Source organism: Mustela nivalis (assembly GCF_964662115.1).
Source record: "Mustela nivalis genome assembly, chromosome: 17".
In the NCBI taxonomy this organism is placed as follows: domain Eukaryota; kingdom Metazoa; phylum Chordata; class Mammalia; order Carnivora; family Mustelidae; genus Mustela; species Mustela nivalis.
This window is the reverse complement of record NC_139036.1, coordinates 29,493,408-29,514,594: the sequence shown is the minus strand read 5'-3', so window position 1 is coordinate 29,514,594 and position 21,187 is coordinate 29,493,408. Positions and strand designations below refer to the sequence as shown.

At 44.4% G+C, this 21,187-nt stretch overlaps 2 protein-coding genes across 3 annotated transcripts in view; both read left to right on the top strand.

Moving 5' to 3' along the window:
* YPEL2 (yippee like 2) overlaps positions 1 to 8,342 on the top strand; it is a 65,436-nt gene extending 57,094 nt beyond the window's left edge. For both annotated transcript variants that reach the window (XM_082705957.1, XM_082705958.1), the window contains exons 5-6: positions 3,386 to 6,709; positions 6,929 to 8,342. In XM_082705957.1, the coding sequence (XP_082562083.1) occupies positions 3,386 to 3,475 (90 nt within the window). In that variant the 3' untranslated portion in view covers positions 3,476 to 6,709; positions 6,929 to 8,342. The remainder of the gene's footprint in view (positions 1 to 3,385; positions 6,710 to 6,928) is intronic.
* A 2,490-nt stretch (positions 8,343 to 10,832) lies between these two features.
* LOC309851128 (uncharacterized protein) overlaps positions 10,833 to 21,187 on the top strand; it is an 82,931-nt gene continuing 72,576 nt past the window's right edge. The window contains exon 1 of the mRNA XM_082705956.1: positions 10,833 to 11,462. Within this exon, the coding sequence (XP_082562082.1) occupies positions 11,303 to 11,462 (160 nt within the window). The 5' untranslated portion in view covers positions 10,833 to 11,302. The remainder of the gene's footprint in view (positions 11,463 to 21,187) is intronic.

The following is a 21,187-nucleotide window of genomic DNA, read 5'->3' as shown; positions in this document are numbered from 1 at the left end:
TTTAACTCAACAAGTTTTTTTTTTTTTGTTTTTTTTTTTTGACAGAGAGAGATCACAAGTAGGCAGAGAGGCAGGCAGAGAAGAGGGGGAAGCAGGCTCCCCACCAAGCAGAGAGCCTGATGCGGGGCTCGATCCCAGGACCCTGAGATCATGACCCGAGCCGAAGGCAGAGGCTTAACCCACTGAGCCACCAAGGCACCCCTCAACAAGTATTTTTAATGTCTTCATGACACCTAGAGTGAGCAGTCCTTCGTCAGGGTGAGAGGAGGTACGGGTGATCGGTGAAAATAAACTTCTGTAGTTACTGCTGGTAGATACATTAATTACTGGCAGATATCTTCACGTGCTTTCTTCTGCCCAGTCATGGTAGGGATATTGAGTCTTCCCATCTCTGAGAGGACAGTTTAATCCATGTAAATGCTGTAAATTCCCTGTCCCATCAGTTGCCCAGGGCCAGTGTGGGGCTGGCTCAGATGATCTGTGGTTAGGTAGCTTTTAGTTAGCTTGGGAAGAGCCTGGAGGAGTTGTCAGAACTGCCCACAGAGTGATAATGATGTGTCAGTGTAGGTTTGTTGATTATGACAAAGATACCACTCTGCGGGACTCCGGGAATGGGGGAGGCTGCCCATTATGTGGGAGCAGGGAGTGCAGGGGAAACCTCCTTGCCTTCTGCTCCCTTTTGCTGTGAACCTAAAAGTGCTCTAAAAATATGAAGAAGTCTATTTAAATAAAAGAGATGTTGAGCAAAAGAAGCCCGACATACGAGTATGATTCCAGGGGCGCCTGGGTGGCTCGGTCATTAAGCGTCTACCTTCGGCTCAGGTCACGATCCCAGGGTCATGGGATCCAGTCCTTGCTCAGCAGGAAAACTGCTTCTCTCTGTCACATTCCCCCTGCTTGTGCTCTCTCTCTCCCTGTCCATCTCTATCAAAAACAGAAACATGATTCCATTTAACCAAAGTTTAAAAATGTGCAAATCTTCACTACCACAGGGAGAGTCTGCCATGGAGCAGCATTGCCTTTACATCCTGTCTTTCACGTCTCCCTTGAAATGTTCAGAATTAGAAAGAAACCCTGGACGGCATGTTTCACGATGCCAAGATGGGTACAGTTCCCTGTGGTTGCCCTGATTGCTGCTTGTGGGAAACCTGGCCTTGGCTCTTCTCCCCTGGATGGCTGGCGGCCTCCTCTGGGTGATCTGGGGGCCACAGTTCTGGTTGTGATTATTCTTCTGTTTCTCCAACCTCTTGGTCGTCTTAATCCATTGACGATGTACAGGATTACAGACAGAAGGTAAATCTGAGTTGGTTGGTTTTGCTCCTTACTTCAGGTAAAATGATTCAGTCCTTTGACAAAGGTTTATTAAAAGACTTCGTGTTGGATACAAAAGTCAATGCGATCTATCACCTGCCCTTGAAGTTGTTTATAGCCATGATATCAAGGAGGAAAACTACAGGTAAACAGATAAAACAGCTTGACAAGCATAGTGATATGCACAGGACAGTGGGAAAACCTCCATCTCCCCAAATATTTATTGATTACCTCTCACGTCCCAGGCCCGTGCTCCAGTCTGTCATTCCATTATTTCTTCTGACCCTCACAGAAATCCTGTGAAGTATTTTTAATAATTCTCCCAGTTTTGTAAACAAAAAGTTTGCATTTGTAAATGCACTTGGTTAAGTGATGCTTCTGGGGCCAGGGTTTGGTCTGGGATGTTCTGCAGACTCCACATCTAAGGTTCTGTCCAGGTAGGACATTTTGCAAGTGTCCTGTGGCTTGGGGGCTGTTGAATTTTGTTCCTTTTGGCTTTTTTGTTCTTGTCGTTGTTTAATAGGGATATATTCTTACTTTCCTAGTTTTCTTTTTACCTCCTCCCCATCCTGAACACACTACCATGGAACAATAGGTCTTATTCTCAAACCACATTCCTTTGTTGTATACACACACACACACACACACAGAACTGAGGAATAATGAAGTGTCAGGGAAATGACTGCTGAATCCACATTGTGTGTGTGTGATGTGTTTGCACATTTTCTCTCAGCGCCCCTCCCCTCTCCACTTTGTGGAATGATTCCTCTCTCAGGGAGAGGCTCAAGTGTGAGTCCTTGGTCAGAGTCCCAGATCCCCAGAGCTCTAGGAATTGAAGATGCATTACATGCAAATGTTGCCCAGAAGTTACAGGAGGCAGGAGGATTGGGTCCCTTCCTGAGCTGGAAGGCTAGGAAACAAAGCTGATGTCTACTGCTTCTGCACCTCAAGCTCAACCATCAAATGACTGTGATGACCAATGCTTTTCATACGATATACCAACATGTTTTTATACATTTACGCCTGGGAATAAAATACCCTTTGAGCCTCTACCTGTGCAGGGCTTTTTTTGTTGTTGTTTAATATCCCCCTGTGTGGCTTACTAGCCTGCAAGCCCACCCACAGTGTTATAAATTTAGGATGGTTATCTGCCAGGTGGTTTCTGTTGCATTTTTCTCTCTGGAGGCCTGGCAGCTGGTGGGGCTTGAGGGCTGCCAGGTTCTTCAGGCTAGAGTCTGTGGAGCTCCTTACTCCCTGGAGAAGAAAGGCAGTGAAGGAAAAACAGACTTAACACACTTGACATAGAAACAGCCAGATAAACAAGAAAAAGACCTATTTGGCTCCCCAATACTTAGTACTCTCCCTGAGTGTCTTTTCTCTAAGTGGAACAAAGTGCAGTTGAGGGTTCTGCCATAGAAACTTGATGGATACATCCATAGAGTGCATTCCTGGTTAGCATCCCAAACCAAGATCCCTCAGATTTTGCGCGCGTGCGCACGTGCACACACACACACACACACACACACAGCAGTTTCTTACTGAAGACCTATTATCTGGCAAGCAGTCTTCTAGGCATGAGGGATACAGCAATGAACAACGTAAATGAAGACCTCTGCCTGCCATGAAATTTGTGTCACTGTGGTGAGAGACAGTAGTTACAGTAGATGTGCAGGTTGTACTGTGGGTTTGAAAATGATAAATGTCGTGAAGAAGGATGAAGCAGGAAAGGGGGGGGGGGAGAATTCAGGGGTAGAAGTTGTGCTTTTAAATTAGAATAGGTGGGGAAGACCTTGCCAAGGTGGTGACATTTGGGCAAAGCCTTAAATGATGAGAGATCCTGAAGAAATTCTATGGTAAATACTGAGAAAAATGTTTGAGATACTTAAATTGCAAAATATTGAAACTTGGTTGTAAATATTGAGAGTCCCAGTGCTGCCTCAGAGCTGGAGCTCAGTGGCATGTTCGAGTGGCAAGAATGCTTTCATTCTGGGTGAGGCTGGTCCTGATTGCTCCAGTGCTACAAGTCGCCTACTTGTCTTTGGTCATTCGGTGTCTTTTCTTTTGTGTCTCCTAGGAACATGCCTTTGAAAGCAGCCAGAAATATAAAGAAGGCAAATACATCATTGAGCTAGCACACATGATCAAGGACAATGGCTGGGACTGATCGGAGGGTATCCACCTAACCCAGTGTCCACGTGAACGCCATCCAACCGAACATTCTACCCAAGCGTGAGAGATTGACTGAACACTTGGTTCCATCCATTTAGGGGCCTTGCCATCTGGGGCATTCTCCCACCCTGACACCGTCTTTCTGGTGACCGGCCTCTAAGTCTTTGTCTCTCTGTCTCTTTGCTTTGTATCTGTTTGTGAGTTGATCCTGGCTTCTCTCTCTGTTCTAGTGTTGGCTGAAAGCAAAAGGAACAGATATCTGACCGCATGGCGGCAGCCCACCTTGATCAGGGCCCTAGGGCCTATAGAAGAGCTGCCTGATGGCCTCTTGTCGGGAGAGCAGTGGCACAGCACGGGGGTATGAGGAAGAGGGGAAGGAGAGAGCCTTGAGGGTCCCAGGGGTGGGCAGGGGATGGGCCGTTAGAGGTAGGAACAAAATTGTGCTGCTCCCGGCGTCCTGGTAACTTAGGCTTGAAATAATCGACTTGTCTAAAAGGACAAAGAGAAAAAAAAAATACCTCATGACTGCATTCTCTCTGATCAGAAGCTTCTTCTGTTCCTGACACCGACAGTGCCGGGTTAGCATGTGAGCCCAGGAACTGGCCCTAACTCCAGCGGATCAGGGGCCTGGTCCTCCTGGGTTGAGTTGGGGGTGTCGTGGAAGCAGAGGGTGAAAAGCCCAGGTGGTTTTGATAACTCCCGATGCCTCACTGCCCTTCGGGTCATCTTTGCCTCTTTAGTCACTGTAGGTAAGAAGAGGGGGACTGCCATTTGCAATGGATGCAAGATCGAAATATCCCAAAGGCTTCGGCCACCAACCAAGTAAAATCAGTAACTGAGGAGGACAGGGAACAAAGTGGGGGCGGTAGTTTGGGAGCTCCTTCAGAAATGGCTCAGATACTGTGCCAGAAACAATAAAAAGTAGAACCAGTTAGCAATTCTGACTATCTAACCTTTTTTCCTGACCCTTAGTAAGAGAAGAACCTTGTGGCAAGGAGGGGGGTGCGGTGGGGCAATGCTGGGAATAGTTTAGATTTGAACCATGACAGGTTAGTGCATCTTTCCCCTTTGGTATGCAGTGGCTTCGGTGAGATCAGCAATTCTTTGTACATAGAGTTTTGGGTGTTTTTCTCCAGTTCTATCCCTGTAGACTTGTGGAAAACAAAGTCCCAAGGCTTTGAGCTGAGTGATAACCTGGCCAGAAGATTCCTCATGCCCCTGGAGCTGTTCTCAGACATGACTGCTTTGTGTGGAGAGAAATTGTCAGAGTGGTTCATTAGTGGGAAGGGCCTGGGTGTGATAGCCAACATCAAGTTACAAATTCCAATATTAGCCTCTGCCTCCCATCTCGCAGCCCAAACCAAAGTTCTTTATATTAAGGAAATGGAGAACAAATCCTTCCTAAGTCTCCTGAGAGAAAGGAGTTTGTTACAGTTAACCAACACTGTGCAGTGTATTCTACCAACAGCTAAGCCAGTAGTACACTGTACACGACCAAAGTCATTTAACCGAGTTAATTTTATTGCTTAGACCGAAAATGTAATTAATGTTAAGATATGTGCAGGTTATGTTAGGTAATTCTCAGCATCTCATTCTCTAAGTAGGCTGATCCTATAGGAACATTCACCTTAAAAGTCACAGAAGAGTGAGTTCGTAGAGACAATATCTGTAAAATTGATTCATCAGGATTTAAGCAGACAGTGAGGGACATTTCCAGAATTCTGACAAATTCCCGTAGGGATTGAGTCCATGGTGGAAATGCCTTTTCATGTTGCTGTGGTCTGATTGCAGAAGGGGCACCGGAGCTAGGAGTTAGGCGTGGTCCTGCCCTGGAGGGTGACTGACGCAGGATTGACAGGAAGCTGGGTGGCTCCAGGCTTAGCAGTAGACAGCTTCTGTGACACAAAAGGATTCTTAGAAATTGAATCTTGTTCCCAGAGGCTTTTAACCCACATTTTTTGGTACTTCAGCAACCCTGGGAAATTAAGTGCTCCCCACATTACTAAAAAGCAGACTGAGGTTCAGAAGAAGTATTTCATTTCCACTCCCAAAGAAAAAGTTCTTCTGGCTCCCAAGGCCAAGATCTCCATGAAAAAATTTTCGACTTTCACATTCCTAAACTGGCTCGCCAGCACAAAAACCATAGATCCCCCTTTCTGTCTGTGCTGAAGGTAGTGGCCTTCACGTAGAGATTTTGATTAGCGCCTTTGCTCAGGGAATATCCTGGCTGTTGATACTCCTTAACGTAGAAAGAAAATGGGGATTAAGCATGGGTAGAGGTTTTGTCTTTGATACTGAAAATGGAATGTGGTGACATAGAAACCAGACACGAGGTGTCCTAGAATTTTCAAGGGGCAGAGGGGACCGATGTGCCACTGTTCTTCTTTGGGATGAGGCCTCTGGCTGTTGCATGGATCAGAGCAGGCTCCAGTTAGATCCAGGTTCTGGTTTTGGTTTTGGTTTTCCAATTCTTACCCATTGAGCATCCAGTGAATGTGTGGCACCATACTTGGTGCAAAAGATCTGAGTAGAATGTTGGTTTTTCCATAACTACAGGGGGAAAAAAACAACTCATTAGGCTTTCCCTTTGTGTCAATGAAACCAAAAGTGCTTCTTACAACTTCAGCTCCACTCATGGTTTGTCTACCTAACGTCAAGCAGTATTGGAGAGACCGCAGCTGAGTGATGGAGACACATCAACTCATGGCCTCAGTCAGTTCGTTCTTTAATTTCCTCACCAAATTATTGACTCAGAGCATAACCAAAGACCTCATCCATTCACCCCTGGCAGGTTCAGGGAATTGGAGTTTGACGGTAAAGCCTCGGCAGGGTGCAGGGAGTAGGGCAAGGGAAAGGGCGAAGTGAGGAAGGGAAAGGCATGACGTTCTATACCTCAGCCAGCAGCTGCCTTCTTTGCAACTGAAATCCAGCTGGCCAACCCTCTAGGTCCATCTCCCCTTGCTGTCCTAGGTCGTGTGGCCTTGGTGGCCCTGGATACACCGAGACCCCAGGATGTTAGTCTCAGGCTGTGATGGATTGATTTGACATGAATCAAATACAGCCAGACTTGATGGCCCCAATGGTCAGCTGGGCCTGACTGAGTGCTGCCCCAACTCCGAGAGAGCAAGATCATGGAGATGGGATAAATCTTGGCAGGTGGGTCAGTGTGTGAAAAAGAGGTGTCCCCTTTAGAAAAAGATTTTCAAGTGGATATATATATGGAAAAAAAGTTGCGGGGCGCCTGGGTGGCTCAGTGGGTTAAAGCCTCTGCCTTCGGCTCAGGTCATGATCCCAGGGTCCTGGGATCGAGCCCCACATCGGGCTCTCTGCTGAACAGAGAGCCTGCTTCCTCCTCTCTCTCTCTCTCTGCCTGCCTCTCTGCCTACTTGTGATCTCTGTCTGTCAAATAAATAAATAAAATCTTTAAAAAAAAAAAAAAAAAAAAAAGTTGCTTGTGAAATATACTTTTGTAAATAATATTTAATTTTTTAAATAATATATTTGGTGCTGTTTTCTCAGATCCCCTGAGAGCACTTTTTATTTTCATTTTTAAATTCTATGGTTTCCTCTGCATTTCTTGAAGTATATATTAAGGGAAACAAGTGATCACCAATATACTCTTTTTTAAAAAAAGATCTGTATCACTTTTGTCTGGACAGAGGGAATAAAGCAATGCCTCTCTGCTCCACCACCCCCCCAACCCATGGAGCAGACTCTGCAGTTTCATTACCAGGTTGAGAATTGAAATAGTTTTTTGCACCAATATTGGCTAAGAAAAAAATAAAATAAAATCAGATATAGTTACAGCTTAGTGATTCCTCTTTTTGGAAGAGTTTCCAACAAATCGGGATCTTGATTTTAGTGTGTGTGTGTGTGTGTGTGTGTGTGTAAGTGTAAAAAGCACTTTGGACTGTGCCTCCTGTTTTCTTTTTTCCTGGGGACAGTATACCTACAGTTTACACCTTGGGCACATAAGGCTTGCTTCTCTTTCTTGCTGGTTGTTTTGTTTCTGAGTGGACCAACAGCACAAACCATGAGGATTTTGATTTTCTGAGCATGGAGCTATTGCCACTTTGCTCCTTTTTCTTTGTGTGCTCAACTTTCCCAGATGGTGAAGGAAATCTATTGTTTGTGAAGGTCAAACGGAATGAAATCTGTGTGTTTCTAACTGACATGTGCGTGTGTTCCTTACATACCCTAGTGTTCCCGTTGTTGTAGGAGCCGTGTCTGGTTTGGGTTGAAAGAACATTGGTAAAATAATACACATACCTTGTAAGTAAACAATTTATTTTATTTTAAGGCCATACTGCCTCAGGTTCAGGAAGAGGCTGGGAAATCAAATCTTAAACACAATCAACATATTTTAACAGAGTCTGCCTTGCTTGAGGAAACATGCTAGTGGTCAAGGTAGAGGAGAGAGATGTTTCATTTTCCTAAGCAAAATACAGTCATGAAATCTGCTAGCAGTGAAAGGTAAAGCCAAGAAGAAATAAACTATTCCCATCACCAAATTCAATCTGCCTGTATGTATATAACATTTTGGTGAAAGTGAGAGTTGGTTCCCTTTTCAACCTGCAGAGACCATCTTTAAATACGGAATCTGTCTATTTATGCTTGTGTTTACAAACTGTATTTGTTGGGTTTGGGTTTTGTTATTTTTCCCTATCCTTTTTTTTTACCCCCTGTGGCGTTTTTCAGGTCACTTTGCTTCAATAACAAAGATAATTATTTTCGAATAATTTGTCTTCACCTTTTCCTGTATTTGTACATAGTGGTTCAGTATTAGAGAAAAGTGCATTGTTTCTGTCATATTTCCAATCTGTGTTGGTGCTCATTTGAGAAAATAAAGTTTTCAAATATTCTTTGGAGGGCTCTACTGTCGTAATTGACCCGGCATGTTTTATCGTGAGTTTTAACATTGAAAGTAACTGAAAAGCCTTTAGGAGGTCATCTGTCTAACCCCATTCACAGAGCGCTGACTGACAGACCCTGCGGGGTTGTTTACTGCAAGGACAGTTGGCCAATTAATGAATAAAAATCAGGTGTCCTGCTTATCTGCAAATGCTTCTCTTATCTTCAGATATCAGAAATGCCCGAGTGACCTTTAGGATTTCTGTCTACTAAGCCCCAGATTCTTAAACTCTGCAAACTTTTCTGTTTATACCAATTTCTTTGGGGGAAATTGGATTGCGTTAAGTGAAGAGATAAAAGAATTATAAAACCACAAATGAGGTGACAAAGAGGCAGCATTATCTCTTGAATAATGGGCTGACAATGGGAAAGAAGTAGGCACAGTTATAGTATATGGAAAATTAAGTCTTCTCACTGAGCAAATATTTATTAAACATCTATTAGGTTCTATAGGCACTAGGTGAGGTAGTTGAACCATTCAAGTAAATTGTCTGTTTTTCTTTTCAACTCCAGTATCTTCCATATGCATAGCCTTGCATAGCCAGGCAGCGTCCACAGTTGTGTATTGTGGTGCCTTCATTTAACAGACTAAATATTTTTGCCTAGACTTCAGATTTTTCGAAAGCTAGTCTCCACAGCTTACAGTGTTCTCACCTTACATAAGCAACTTAAATAGTGAAGAGAGAGGATATTACAACCGCCCAAATGTGTGTGTGTGTATTTGTGTGTTTTCACATTGGTGAGAGTATTTTAAAAGTCTATTCTCTATAAAATAAGAAATACCTTGTCTTCCCATGAATTTTCACCTTCCCAGTCTGGGCCTAGCTGCAGTTGACTTCTATTTGTCCTTGAGGGATTTATTTTATTCCCGTGACCTGTTTTGCTTCAGTGGATGTGTCTGTTATCATTTCGTTCTTGATTGCCTTTGGTGGACCGGGAGGAGAGAAAAGATAACGTGTGGGAGACAACCGGTTCCAAACCAGCAATCCTTGGGTCCTCTCCCTTCCAAGCTCTTAACACCGCAGTGGCTGTCCAGGACATCAGGCCTGACCCTGGGTAAGGTGCTTTGCCTATGTGACCTCACTTAAGATCATGACTGGGAGGCAGTTCCTGACATCATCCCAGGAGTACTCACCACCGTATGGGAAGGCGGTGATAAATGCCGATTATTCCCATTTTATAGATGATGCAACTGAGGTCAGGAAGGTTTCTTGGGAAAGGCAGGGTCAGGAATCACACATAGCCTGGCGTCACCACTCTATGTTCTGTCCCTGCACTGTGTTCCAAATTTCAGCCTCTCTCTAAGACTCCACAGCCTTCTTAATTCTTGTGTGGCTTCACAGGACAGTTTCTCAGTCTGCCCATCGTGACTGCCTAGTATGTGAGGGATCAGGGAATGTGAATGAGCAAATTAATATTAAGCAGAGCCACAAAGGTCACTGCTACCTGAAAAGTATTGTGTGTTCCGTAACTGAACATAAGCTGGGCTTTGTTGTTTTTAATACTCTGCGGTAGATCACATGTGTAATCCTTGGCCCCTTGATTAATAGTAGGTACTTAACAGCTGCTTGGTGAACATTGAATTAACATGGATTCAAAATCTGTTTAGCTTGTTGGTATCCCAAAGAGGAGAAGAGAGGAGGTTGGCACTGAATGTTTCCTGCGTAAGGTAAATGGTTAGTTACATCAGGAACACTCCGTTTACTATTTGCATTTATTTATTCAGCAAGGACTTTTTTTGGACATCTGTTATGTGCCTAGTCTAGTCAGGAAGCTAATCCCAGGGAGCAGAGAATCAGTGGTACCAGCTGTACCCAGTGGGAGAACAAAGGGTTATGCATGGCCCTCCCTAGCTGGGGAAATCTCCAGCCACATCAGCCACCACCCTCACCGGCAGCTGTTTCCTGTAGCAGCAAGTGCGCATAAATCCTTTCATCTGAACCTAGAGCAGGGCACAGGGCAACCTCTGGAGTTAGTGCGCCTGATTTCAAATACTGGTTTCACTTAGTAAAAAGGTCATCTATGGAAAGAGCTCAGCCCAGTCCCTGGCACATAGCAAGGAATCAGTAATACAATGGTTGCTATGATTACAGAGTGCTGTTATGAAGTGGCCTGTTAAATTCTATTTTTATTTCCATTATTTGCTTAATTTTGCAACAGTCCTGTGAAGCAGATACTCCCATTTTATAGAAGATAGAACTGAGGTTCCGAGTGTAAATAACATGTTCATGGAAGAGCTGGGATTTTTAAACTCTTGTTCTGATTTGAAGCCCTCCCCTCACCCCCCGACTCCTCCACCACAAGCCCCCTCCATTCTGTGGTCCCAGCCTACTATTCAGGAAGCAGGAATAACCACTAGATATGAAACTTCCTGACAGATGACACCAATCACACACCCAGACTGTCATGAGTGTTTCGTTGACTCCGTTCTATTCTTTTTTTCATGAAATAGGAATTCTGGCTTTTCCATTGGAAGCCGGGAGCTTAGAACTGAGGAGGAGTTGAGTTGTATCATACCTTTAAAATATTTTATAGGATTTCAGGCCTGTTGATTGCAGGGCTTTCATTTTAAGAGGAAGAAGTGTTGCTTCCAGTTGTTCAGACTGGCAGAAAAGATGGAAATGAAAACCATGCCCATGCAGAAGTGACTAAAGTGTCCTAACATATAGCACATTGCTGTGGGGAACGTTTGGGAGTAACTCTCCAGGCCAGCTTGGAACAAGCCAAACATCAGAAGTTCATGTGGCACGAAGATACTTCTAATCTGCCCTTCTCTTCTCCCCAGGTGTTAATGGGATCATTTTAATGAGAGACCAGAGAGCTCTGGGAAAACTGTATTTTTCAAGACCCTAGCAAATCATTTGAAAACTATGACAGAACTATTGAGTTGTATTTATTTTGAATTAAAACTATGCAAACGGTTTATTCCAAGCTCAGAAATCACCAGGTTGGAGTAGAAAGAAGGTTAGCTCTGGAGTCGGACAGATGGGGATTTGAAGCTGGACTGTATGCTTATCTGTTGATCACTTTGAGGAAGTCCCTGCAGTTCTCCGGAATGGTTTCTGTGATCTGTAAGTCAGATATACCAGCAACCACACTTAAGTTATTGTCAGGATCAAATAATAGCCGTGAAGTGCCCAGCACATTGCCCAGATCAAATAGGCCTTACCAAGTGTCACTCCCCACTCCCCCACGGAGCACTGTTAGCACAGAGGATAGTGAGGATCCAAAATTCATCTATCCAGCCCACCTCTACAAAGAAGGAGAGGAGGTTAAGTCAACCCCTGGGCCTGGGAAGTAGCCGACTGACCTGAGAACCCAGCACCCAGGTGCCCAGGCTAGTGGTCCCTGCTCCATGCTACTGGCTCTTAGCTCTATGGTGGTAACATGTATAGAAAGAATAAAAAGGGGCATCGCTTAGAAAAACACCCTTGAATTTTAGAATCTTGTTTGAGAATTTTTATAGGAACCATCTTCGGTGGTCTTCAGTCAAGCATAATTTGCTCTGTGTTCTTGCACTCTGGCCTTGATAGGCAACATGCAGAAGGACAGAATGCTCTCAGATCTCACTCAGCTCCCCAGCCTCCCCTGGACTGCCTGTCCCTAATGCTAGTTTCCAGAGCAAGGCCCCGCCAGCACAGCAACCAAGCAGGGATGTTTTATTTATGGCTTTAATAATGGAGTCTCTTGGGAAAATTTGGTTTCTCATTCCCAGAAGCAAAGAAATCCATCCACAGAATGTTCTTAAAATTCATTACCATTTTTTTTTCCCCTACCACATTCTTTGAGCCACCTTAATAGACTTTAAAATGTCCTTTCACAAAAGTGGGATAATCTGAGCTGTCATTCATTTGCCTCGTATGTTGTGTTACCACACCGGCACAGTGTCAAAAATTAAGAATATAGGTTGAGGGACGCCTAGGTGGCTCAGTTGGTTAGGCAGCTGCCTTCGGCTCAGGTCATGATCCCGGCATCCTGGGATCTAGTCCCACATCGGGCTCCTTACTCACTCAGCAGGGAGCCTGCTTCTCCCTATGCCTCTGCCTGCCATTCTGTCTGCCTGTGCTCTCTTTCTCTCTCTGACAAATAAATAAAATCTTAAAAAAAAAAAAAAAAGAATATAGGTTGATAATGCCACCGGTGACATAATCCTATGTTGAACATGTTATGTTTATGACCCAAACTGCCGCCAACCCAGAAGCTTGTTTTAGCTTTGTCCAGTTCCCCATCCCTGATTTCTGCTGTCACTGCAAGACCAGCACCCATTTCTCCTGGAGGCACTCAGGCTTGAAGTTTCCATGGTGACGAGACAGCCCCAGGACTTGGGTTTCATTTCATTTTATATCTCAATGATATTATAAAGAAATTGCACCAGTGAGAATGTCAGCCGTCTGAGGGAGGAAGATTGAACAAAGGAAGAGCCACTGACCTTCTGGGACCCTACCTATCAGAAGAGCTCCTGTGGGAGTTTGTGTTTAACAAGGGGGTGTGGGTAGTCATCTTGCAAAGGAGAAGTCAGAGTCAGCAGAGACAACGGGTTAGGACCTGTTGTGTCCAAGGCCTCAGATATTTCATCTTGCCTGGGGTGGATCCAGGGTTAGCCTGAGGGAAACTTGGTCGAAAAAGCTATGCCCTGAGGCAGGCAGAATTCCACATGAGAATGCCTGTAAAGATCCTTTCTGCCTGTGGGCAGGACACTAACTGGCAGGTGGGGACTGAAAAGCAGGCTTCCAGGCTCAATTTAGCTCTGTTAACCTTGGCTAGTTGGTTCCCTTTTGAGGTTCTGTTGACGGCCCTTAGGGTCATAAACGCTAAGTGTGATAACGTATGGAAGTGCTGAGATGGTGCCTAGCTCCCTAGAGCTGAAGAAATGTTTTTTTGTCGTTTCAATAGTAGTGGCGAAGCAAGGCAGGGGTGTGTGTCCTTCCGAGCAGAAAAGTGCATGTGAATCACTAAACAAATGAGAAGAATCATAAGATGGTTTAGAACTATCCTTTTTCATTGCATACATTTTCTCAGCATATTTTGGTTGATATTTCTTCATATTTTCGCAAATAGTATATATATACCCCAAAGACAGTGACTTACACATTCTTTCCACAGGTCTTTATGAGCCAGACTTTGTGCTAGAGATAGACAAGATCCCTGCCCTCAGGGAGGGCGTCTTCTCAACCCGTTCAGGGAGTCCTTGTTTAACAGCTGGTGGGGGTGGGGGTGGGGTGGGGTGGTAGTGGATAGTTGCACAATGAGGGAAAGGTCAGAGCCACCATTGCAATTACTGGCTTGGACTGAAAAGTACAGTTGTAGAAAGGCTTCTCAGAGACCCCTTGCTGCCTGTCTTTCACTGGGTCCCTCCAGCTCTTGACACAGGCCTGTACTGTGATCCTTACCAGATTCTGAGGCAGGAACCCAGAATCTTCATGGTTGACTGCACTAGCAGCTCAGTTGATGTTTGATGAACAAATACTCATGTGGATATAAGGGTGGTCATCGAACAAAAAACGTACTCCTTTCAACCCCAACCCAAGAAGAAACTAGTGTTATTTATTGACTGTCGTGGGAGGGAAGCATTGTCTTAGCTCTTAACTTCATTCCATTGGAAACAATAAGGTGAATGAGAGAGAAGTTCAGAAGATAGGAAAGGTCACTAAAGCAGGCATGTGTTTCACATCTCAGATGGTTTCATTCAATCCAACCTAAGTACAAGGGGTGAGCAGCGTGGGAGGGCCAGCAGTCATTCATGTAATATAGCAAGGAAAAAGGTCTCTCCACATGGGGTATGTTGGACGGAGCTGAGCAAGGTTTTGCGGGCACAAACAGGAATCATTTCAGCTGGCTGCCAGAGGGTGATGTCAGTCTGCCGCCCAAGGCAAGTACTCAGCAGAATGACCTGGTGAGGCCATGTGTGGGCTCACTCAGTCATAGGTAGGGCAGTCAGTGAACATGGACTCTAATCCTTTCCATGGGGTCTCTTTAGGTTTAAACGTTTTGTCTCCAGATCCCACTAATCTCTCTGATCATTTTCTTTCCCTCTCTCATTCCTATCTCTTTAATCTAGGGAATCTCTTTCAAGTGAGGTATAGAGGCAGGTACATCTTGCTTTCATTTATGGTATTTTCTCCCAAATGCTTTGTTCTTGTCTGGAGTATTTTTTTCTTACCTTTGATGGCCTAAGATTTGAAACTCAAAGCCAAAGAAATACAAATCATTTTTCAAGTCACATATAGTTTACAGGTTGCAAAATTTACCCCCTTGAGGTGTATGGTTCTGAGTTTTAACAAATGTATATAGTCACATAACTAACCATCACAGTTAAGATATAGAATAGTTAAATCACCTCCAAAAGTTTTTGTGTCCCTTTTATAATAAGCCCCTCCTTTTTCCAGCCCCCAACAACCACTGATTTTCTGTTAATGTAGTTTTGCCTCTCCCAGAATGCCATATAATAACATAACTCATTCAATCTGTCTCTTTTGTTTTTAAGATTTTATTTACTTATTTGAGAGGGGGAGCACACAAGTAGGGGTGAGAGGCAGAGGAAGAAGGAGAAGCAGACTCCTCACTGAGCAGAGAGCCTAATGCAGGGCTTGATCCCAGGACCCTGGGATCATGACCTGAGCCAAATGAAGCTGCTTAACTGACTGAGCCACCCAGGTGCCCCAATCTGTCTTCTTTCAAAATGCTTTAACATAATACTTTGAGATTCATCCATGCTCTTGCATGAACCAATAGGTCATTCCTTTTTATTGCTGAATAGTGGTCCATTATATGGATATACCACAGTATGTTTACCAGTAATGGACATTTGTGGTGTTTCCAGTTTCTGGCTATTAGGAAAAAGCTGCTATAAACATCTATGAACAGGTTTTTTGTGCATATTGTGTCTATATTTTTACTTCTCTTAGGAAAATCAGATTGCTGAGTTATGTGGCAAGTGGTTGTTTAAATTTAGAAGTAACTAACAAACTTTTTCCAAAAAGGTTGTGTCATTTTGCATTTCTGCCAGCAGTCCATGAAAATTCTGTTTGTTTATATTTCAGTTTAGTCATTCTGATAGATGTGGATACTCAGTCTCTCTCTCTCTTTTTTTTTTTACCCGATTTCTACTGCCACGTTCCTCTCATGGTATAAATGTACAGAAATTCCTATCTGACCAAACAAGGAAAAGAGCAAGAAGGAAATTTAAAAGTGGCTTTTAAAAAAAAAGATTTTATTTATTTTATTTATTTGTCAGAGAGAAAGCACATAAATAGGCAGAGGCAGAGAGAGCAGCAGATTCCCTACCAAGCAAGGAGTCGGATGCGGGACTTGATCCCAACACCCCGGGATCATGACCTGAGCCGAAGGCAGCAGCTTAACCGACTGAGCCACCCCGGCGTCCCTAAAAGTGGCTTTACATGATAAACAAAAATATCTTTTACTTCATAAGAAAACATAAAGACAAGAATGAAAAAGTGAAGTAAGAGCAGGTGTTGGAAAGAGGGACCCAGGTATAGGATCTCAAAAGCTCTCCAAAGTGACTCCTTTTTGCCATCTATCTAGGTAGGAAACAGTTTGGCCAAATTTTCCGATTGATCCATTTTAGAAAAACCCACTTCTGCTCGGGGTATAGATTATAAAACCAACAAACCAACCGCTTCTATTAACTGTTGTGTTCTTTTTTTTTTTTAAAGATTTTATTTATTTATTTGACAGAGAGAGAAATCACAAGTAGGCGGAGAGTCAGGCAGAGAGAGAGAGAAGCAGGCTCCCGCTGAGCAAAGAGCCCGATGCGGGGCTCGATCCCAGGACACCGAGATCATGACCTGAGCCGAAGGCAGCGGCTTAATCCACTGAGCCACCCAGGCGCCCCTAACTGTTGTGTTCTAACCTCGTGTCCTTCAAACCAGAAATGGAAACTTTTGTAGAAAGAGGGCTGTGGCAACAGCATTGCTAAAGTAAAATAATTATGAAGGGCTGTACATTCAAAGGACAGCCTTAACCCTTGATCCCAAATTATGTATTTTCTTAGTTCTTTGGAAGGTGATTTGTAACATTTGAAATGTAACCTTTGAAATCTTCTGAGGAATCAGTCTTGTTCTTTTCCTCATCACTCCTCATTCACTTCATCGGCACACACATTTTCAGGATAATCTTGCAATTTATAATCTTGGCCACTTAGTTCAAGGCCCCGGTGAAACTCCTATGACCTCAAAAACAGGCTGCTAGAGTCGGCATCTAAAAAGCTCAGATCTGAAATGGAAACGTCAACCCCTTCCTTCTGCATGAGAATTCAAAGAAGATACGTCTTCCAGGTACGTATGAAATACACACTAGGGATCTGTAGACCCAGATGTTGCTTCTTGTACTCCTCTGTGTGGCCAACACCCCGTAGACTACCTGACAATCTCTATATCCTGCTGCTTTTCCTTCTCCCTCCTATTGCTGTTCATATCCAGAACTGCCTATACCAGTCCCCTCTGTTTTTCCAAATGTGAGAGCGAGCGAGAAGGGAGAAGGTTGGGAATGTTGAGGAACTGAGGTACTCTGCTGACTGGTTGGCAACGCTTACTTTGGTTTCTAGGCAATAAATCATAACTTACAAGCAAAAGGCCACTCCTGGTTTCAGCTACCATCTGGATCCATATTCCCCAAGGCTATGTCTCCAAGGTGACCCAGTACTATGGCAAATGCAAAACCTGCTGGGATGGAGTGTCCATGTTTGAGAACCATACTCTAGACATTTGGTTCAAAGAGTGATGGGGTCAAGTGAAGCTGTCAGGAAAATAGCTAATAATAACAGATCGAAAGTATTGAGCACTAGCTCTGTGCCAATCATCAAATGCCTCGTCATGTTCTTTTTTTCATTAGCTCTCACTTTAACCCTATGATGTAGGTCCTATCATGAACTCAGTGAACCGTGATGCCTGGCTGGCTCAGTCAGTGGGGCATGTGACTTGATTTCAGGGTTGTGAGTTTGAGCCCCACACTGGGTGTAGAGTTTACTTAAAAATAAAAAAAAAATTGTAAAAAAAAATTGTAAAAAAAATAAATAATAAGAAATAAAATTTAAAACACCGTGAGGTTTAGTGAGATTGCGACTTCCTAAGGGTCCCCAGCTAGTAGATGATAGACCCAAGTTTTAAACCTAGGTAATGTGACTGCGGAGTCTTCATTCCTAACCACTCTATAGTATAACTACCACTAGAGCCCCATGGCAGTGAAAATGCCTGGGTAGATCAGTGCGACAGTGGGAAAGTGTGAGAACAAATGTTTTCCAGATTTCAAGATCTACTTTGAAAATCAAGTCATCTCAGCAGTCCCTCATTTATTCATTTAACAGTCATTTTTGAATATGTATAGGTGCTGGGGATACAACAGTAACAAGATAACTATGGTTCCTGCCCTCATGGACCTTACCATCAAAAAGAGAGAGTCTGTAAAGAGAAAATTGCAATTAAAAAAAGATGATGGGTTTCCTCAGAGGTATGAAGGGGCGGTGCCAGAGAAGAGGAAGAGGTACCCAAATCCGGCTGTGAGAGTGAGAACATGCTTCATAGAGGAGGCATCTTAGGAGCCAAGTCTCAAAGAATAAAGAGGGATCCCTGAATAGACAAGGTATGTGTGCATGTAAGTATGTAAGGAAGGGTGTGGTGTTGCACCCAGGAGAAAAGGAGGAAGCATTGTGGGTAGAGAGGGCAGCCCAGCCCCACTATTCCAACCTGAGAGAGCACATGTTTGATGATGCCTGCAGCACAGGGTTCAAGGTAAACAGCAGGAGAGGAAGAAGAGGCCGGGTAAGGTAGTTGAGGCCAGCGCGGGCATCAAACTCCAGTTTGGTCAGTTATGGAAGGAAGGGTGAGAGAAGGGCAGAGAGGCCAGATGGGAACAGGGAGATAATTTAGAAGGATGTAGTACTATTGCTGATGAGAAAAGACACAGCGTCTAGCCAAGGGCAGTAACTGTAGGGATAGAGAGGAAGAGATGAATGAGAAGATGCCTAAGAAGCCATAATCCAGGGCGCCTCGGTGGCTCAGTGGGTTAAGCCTCTGCCTTCAGCTCAGGTCATGATCTCAGGGTCCTGGGATCAAACCCCACATTGGGCTCTCTGCTCAGCGGGGAGCCTGTTTCCCCCGACGCCCCTCTCTGCCTGTCTCCCTGCCTACTTGTGATCTCTGTATGTCAAGGAAATAAATAAAATCTTAAAATTTAAAAAACAAAAAGGCAGAATCCACAGGACTAGAGGCTTGTCCAGTGAGGCCGCAGATGGGTTCAGGGCACAGGCTGTGTGGTTTCAGCCTGCACTGATTCCATTCACTTCTAGCAGTGTGACCCAGTGTGAGGCAGAGCCATCTGCCTCAGCCTTCTCTCTATAAAATGAGGATAATAATAGTATTTACAGCACAGGGTTATGGTAAAGATCAAATGAGATCCATGTGCCTACAATAGTGTCTGGCATAGTAAATGCTCAATACATTTTCTCTTCATCATTTTGGTGATAGAAAGGGAGGGATCCGGGCTGGGTCCCAGGTTCCTGACCTGGATCACTGTGTCAGCACGAAATAAGTGCAGGACCCTCTCCTTAAGCAAGTCATAGTGTAACGGAGCACCTACTAGAAGCACTGTGGAACTGATCCTAATAGGCCACAACCGAGATTGGCTGTGCTTGTTTAGCCATAGAAGTAAAAATTGACACTGCTGAGGAGCTCCAGGTTCTGGGCTGCCTGACTCAGCAATATTTTCTGCCTTTATTCTGATCACGTTACCCCAAAGATATTTTTCAAACATCAGAAGTGTTTCGTGTGATCCTCATGGCTCTGAAAGTCATCCCAGATCATTGAAAAAGTGCTAAGATAATTTCTTCAAATAGATGGATTTTAATTTAACCAAGCTTTCTAGAACTTTCTATATGTTTTTCCCTTAGACCCTTTAGCATAGGAGGTTTTCAGTAAGTATGTTGCCTTCCATCCATCCATCCATCAATCCATTCCCATCTGATCCATCTGTTGGCCCCCCCAACCATCCATCCACCCACCCATACCATGTGATACAGTGATGAAGAACATAGAATCTGCAGCCAGACACACCACTGTTAAGCTTTCCCAATTAGTAGCAGTGAGACCTTGAGGCTGTCCCGTTACCTCTCTGAACCCAGTTCCTTGTTTGTAAAATGAGGATTCAAACCAGTATCTCCGGGAGCCCCTGGCTGGCTCAGTGGGTAGAGCTTACAACTCTTTTTTTTTTTAAAGATTTTATTTATTTATTTGACAGAGAGAGATCACAAGCAGGCAGAGAGGCAGGCAGAGAGAGAGGAGGAAGCAGGCTCCCCGCTGAGCAGAGAGCCCGACGCGGGGCTCGATCCCAGGACCCCAAGATCATGACCTGAGCCGAAGGCAGCGGCTTAACCACTGAGCCACCCAGGCGCCCCAGAGCTTACAACTCTTGATCTCAGGGTCCTGAGTTCAGGCCCCTTGTTGGGCGTGGAGCCTACATTAAAAGCAAATAAACAAAAAAATCCCACCAAGTATCTCTTCACAGTTCTCCTGTAGGGAGTAAATGAGACAATGAATATAAAGAGTGGAGCACAGCCCTGTTGCATGTACTAATGCTCCAGGACTGGTAGCTGCTTTTATTGTTCTGCAAGCCAAGCACCAAGCCGGACACTGAGCATACAGCAGTGAACAAGAGAGCTAGGGGCCCTGCCCCAATGAAACCGTCAGTCTAGAGGAGGAGAAAGATACCAGTACGTAATTTCTCCCGAACAATCCCGCCTCTATATATAGCACTACTCTCCTCCCAATTTATTAGGTTCATAATTGAGGACTCCTCTTTGATTCCTCCCTTTTCTATCAACTCCCACCCCATACCTAACCCATAAGGAAGTCTTTTTAGCTCTACCCCTAAAATATATCTCAAATCTGGCCAGTTTTCACCATTTCCAATGCTACAACCTGGTCCAAGCATTCATCCTCCTTTGCCTGGATTCCTGCAACAACTTCCTCATTGGGTCTCCTTTCTTGCACTCATGCCCCTTACAGCATATTTCCAAGAATAGCCACGAGGATCCTTTCAAGGCATTAAATCAGACTTCGCTGGCCCTCCGCCTTAATGCCGCAGTTAGAATAAAATTCAACCTTCAAGGGCCTACGTACTCTGGCGCCTGCAGCTTCACTGCCCACAACCATGTGGAAATTCTTTCTGTGCCTTGAGTGCATCAAGCTTGTTTCTGCTCAGGGACTTGACACGGAGGTCTCCACTGCCTAGCATGCTCTTCTGCATGTCCCCGGATGCGGGCTCCTCCCCATCCATCCGTCTCTGGTCAGGTGTCCGCTCAGAGGCATCCTCTGAAAACCCCACCTCAGTACTCTTGCTCTGCCTCATCATTCTGTTCTCATTGTATCTTCTTCCTAACATTTCTCTCTGCGTTCTCCCTTCCTCCCTCCCTCTTCTCACTGTTTTTGTTTCTTCTTTAATCGGTAGGTTTGGCTGGTCTCACGAGGGGCAGGACTTGGTCTTCTCGCCTCCATATCCATGTGCCTTGAATAGTACTCAGCACATAGTAGGTGCTCGGTAAATATTTTTTAAATGAACGTATTGAGTGAGTGAAGAGATTCCAATAAAATGTGTGTGATCACAAGAACAATACTGCTGGGGCAGCATGGTGACAGCTGCTCAACGATGTATTGGAAAGGATTCCCATCTGTCTGAGTGTTAAATTCAGTCCTGCCTGATACCAAGAACTTGGACTACAGTTTTCTCAGGATTTCTTCCAATCGGAGATTCTGGGATCCATGCCCTCACCATGTCCTGAAGCGTC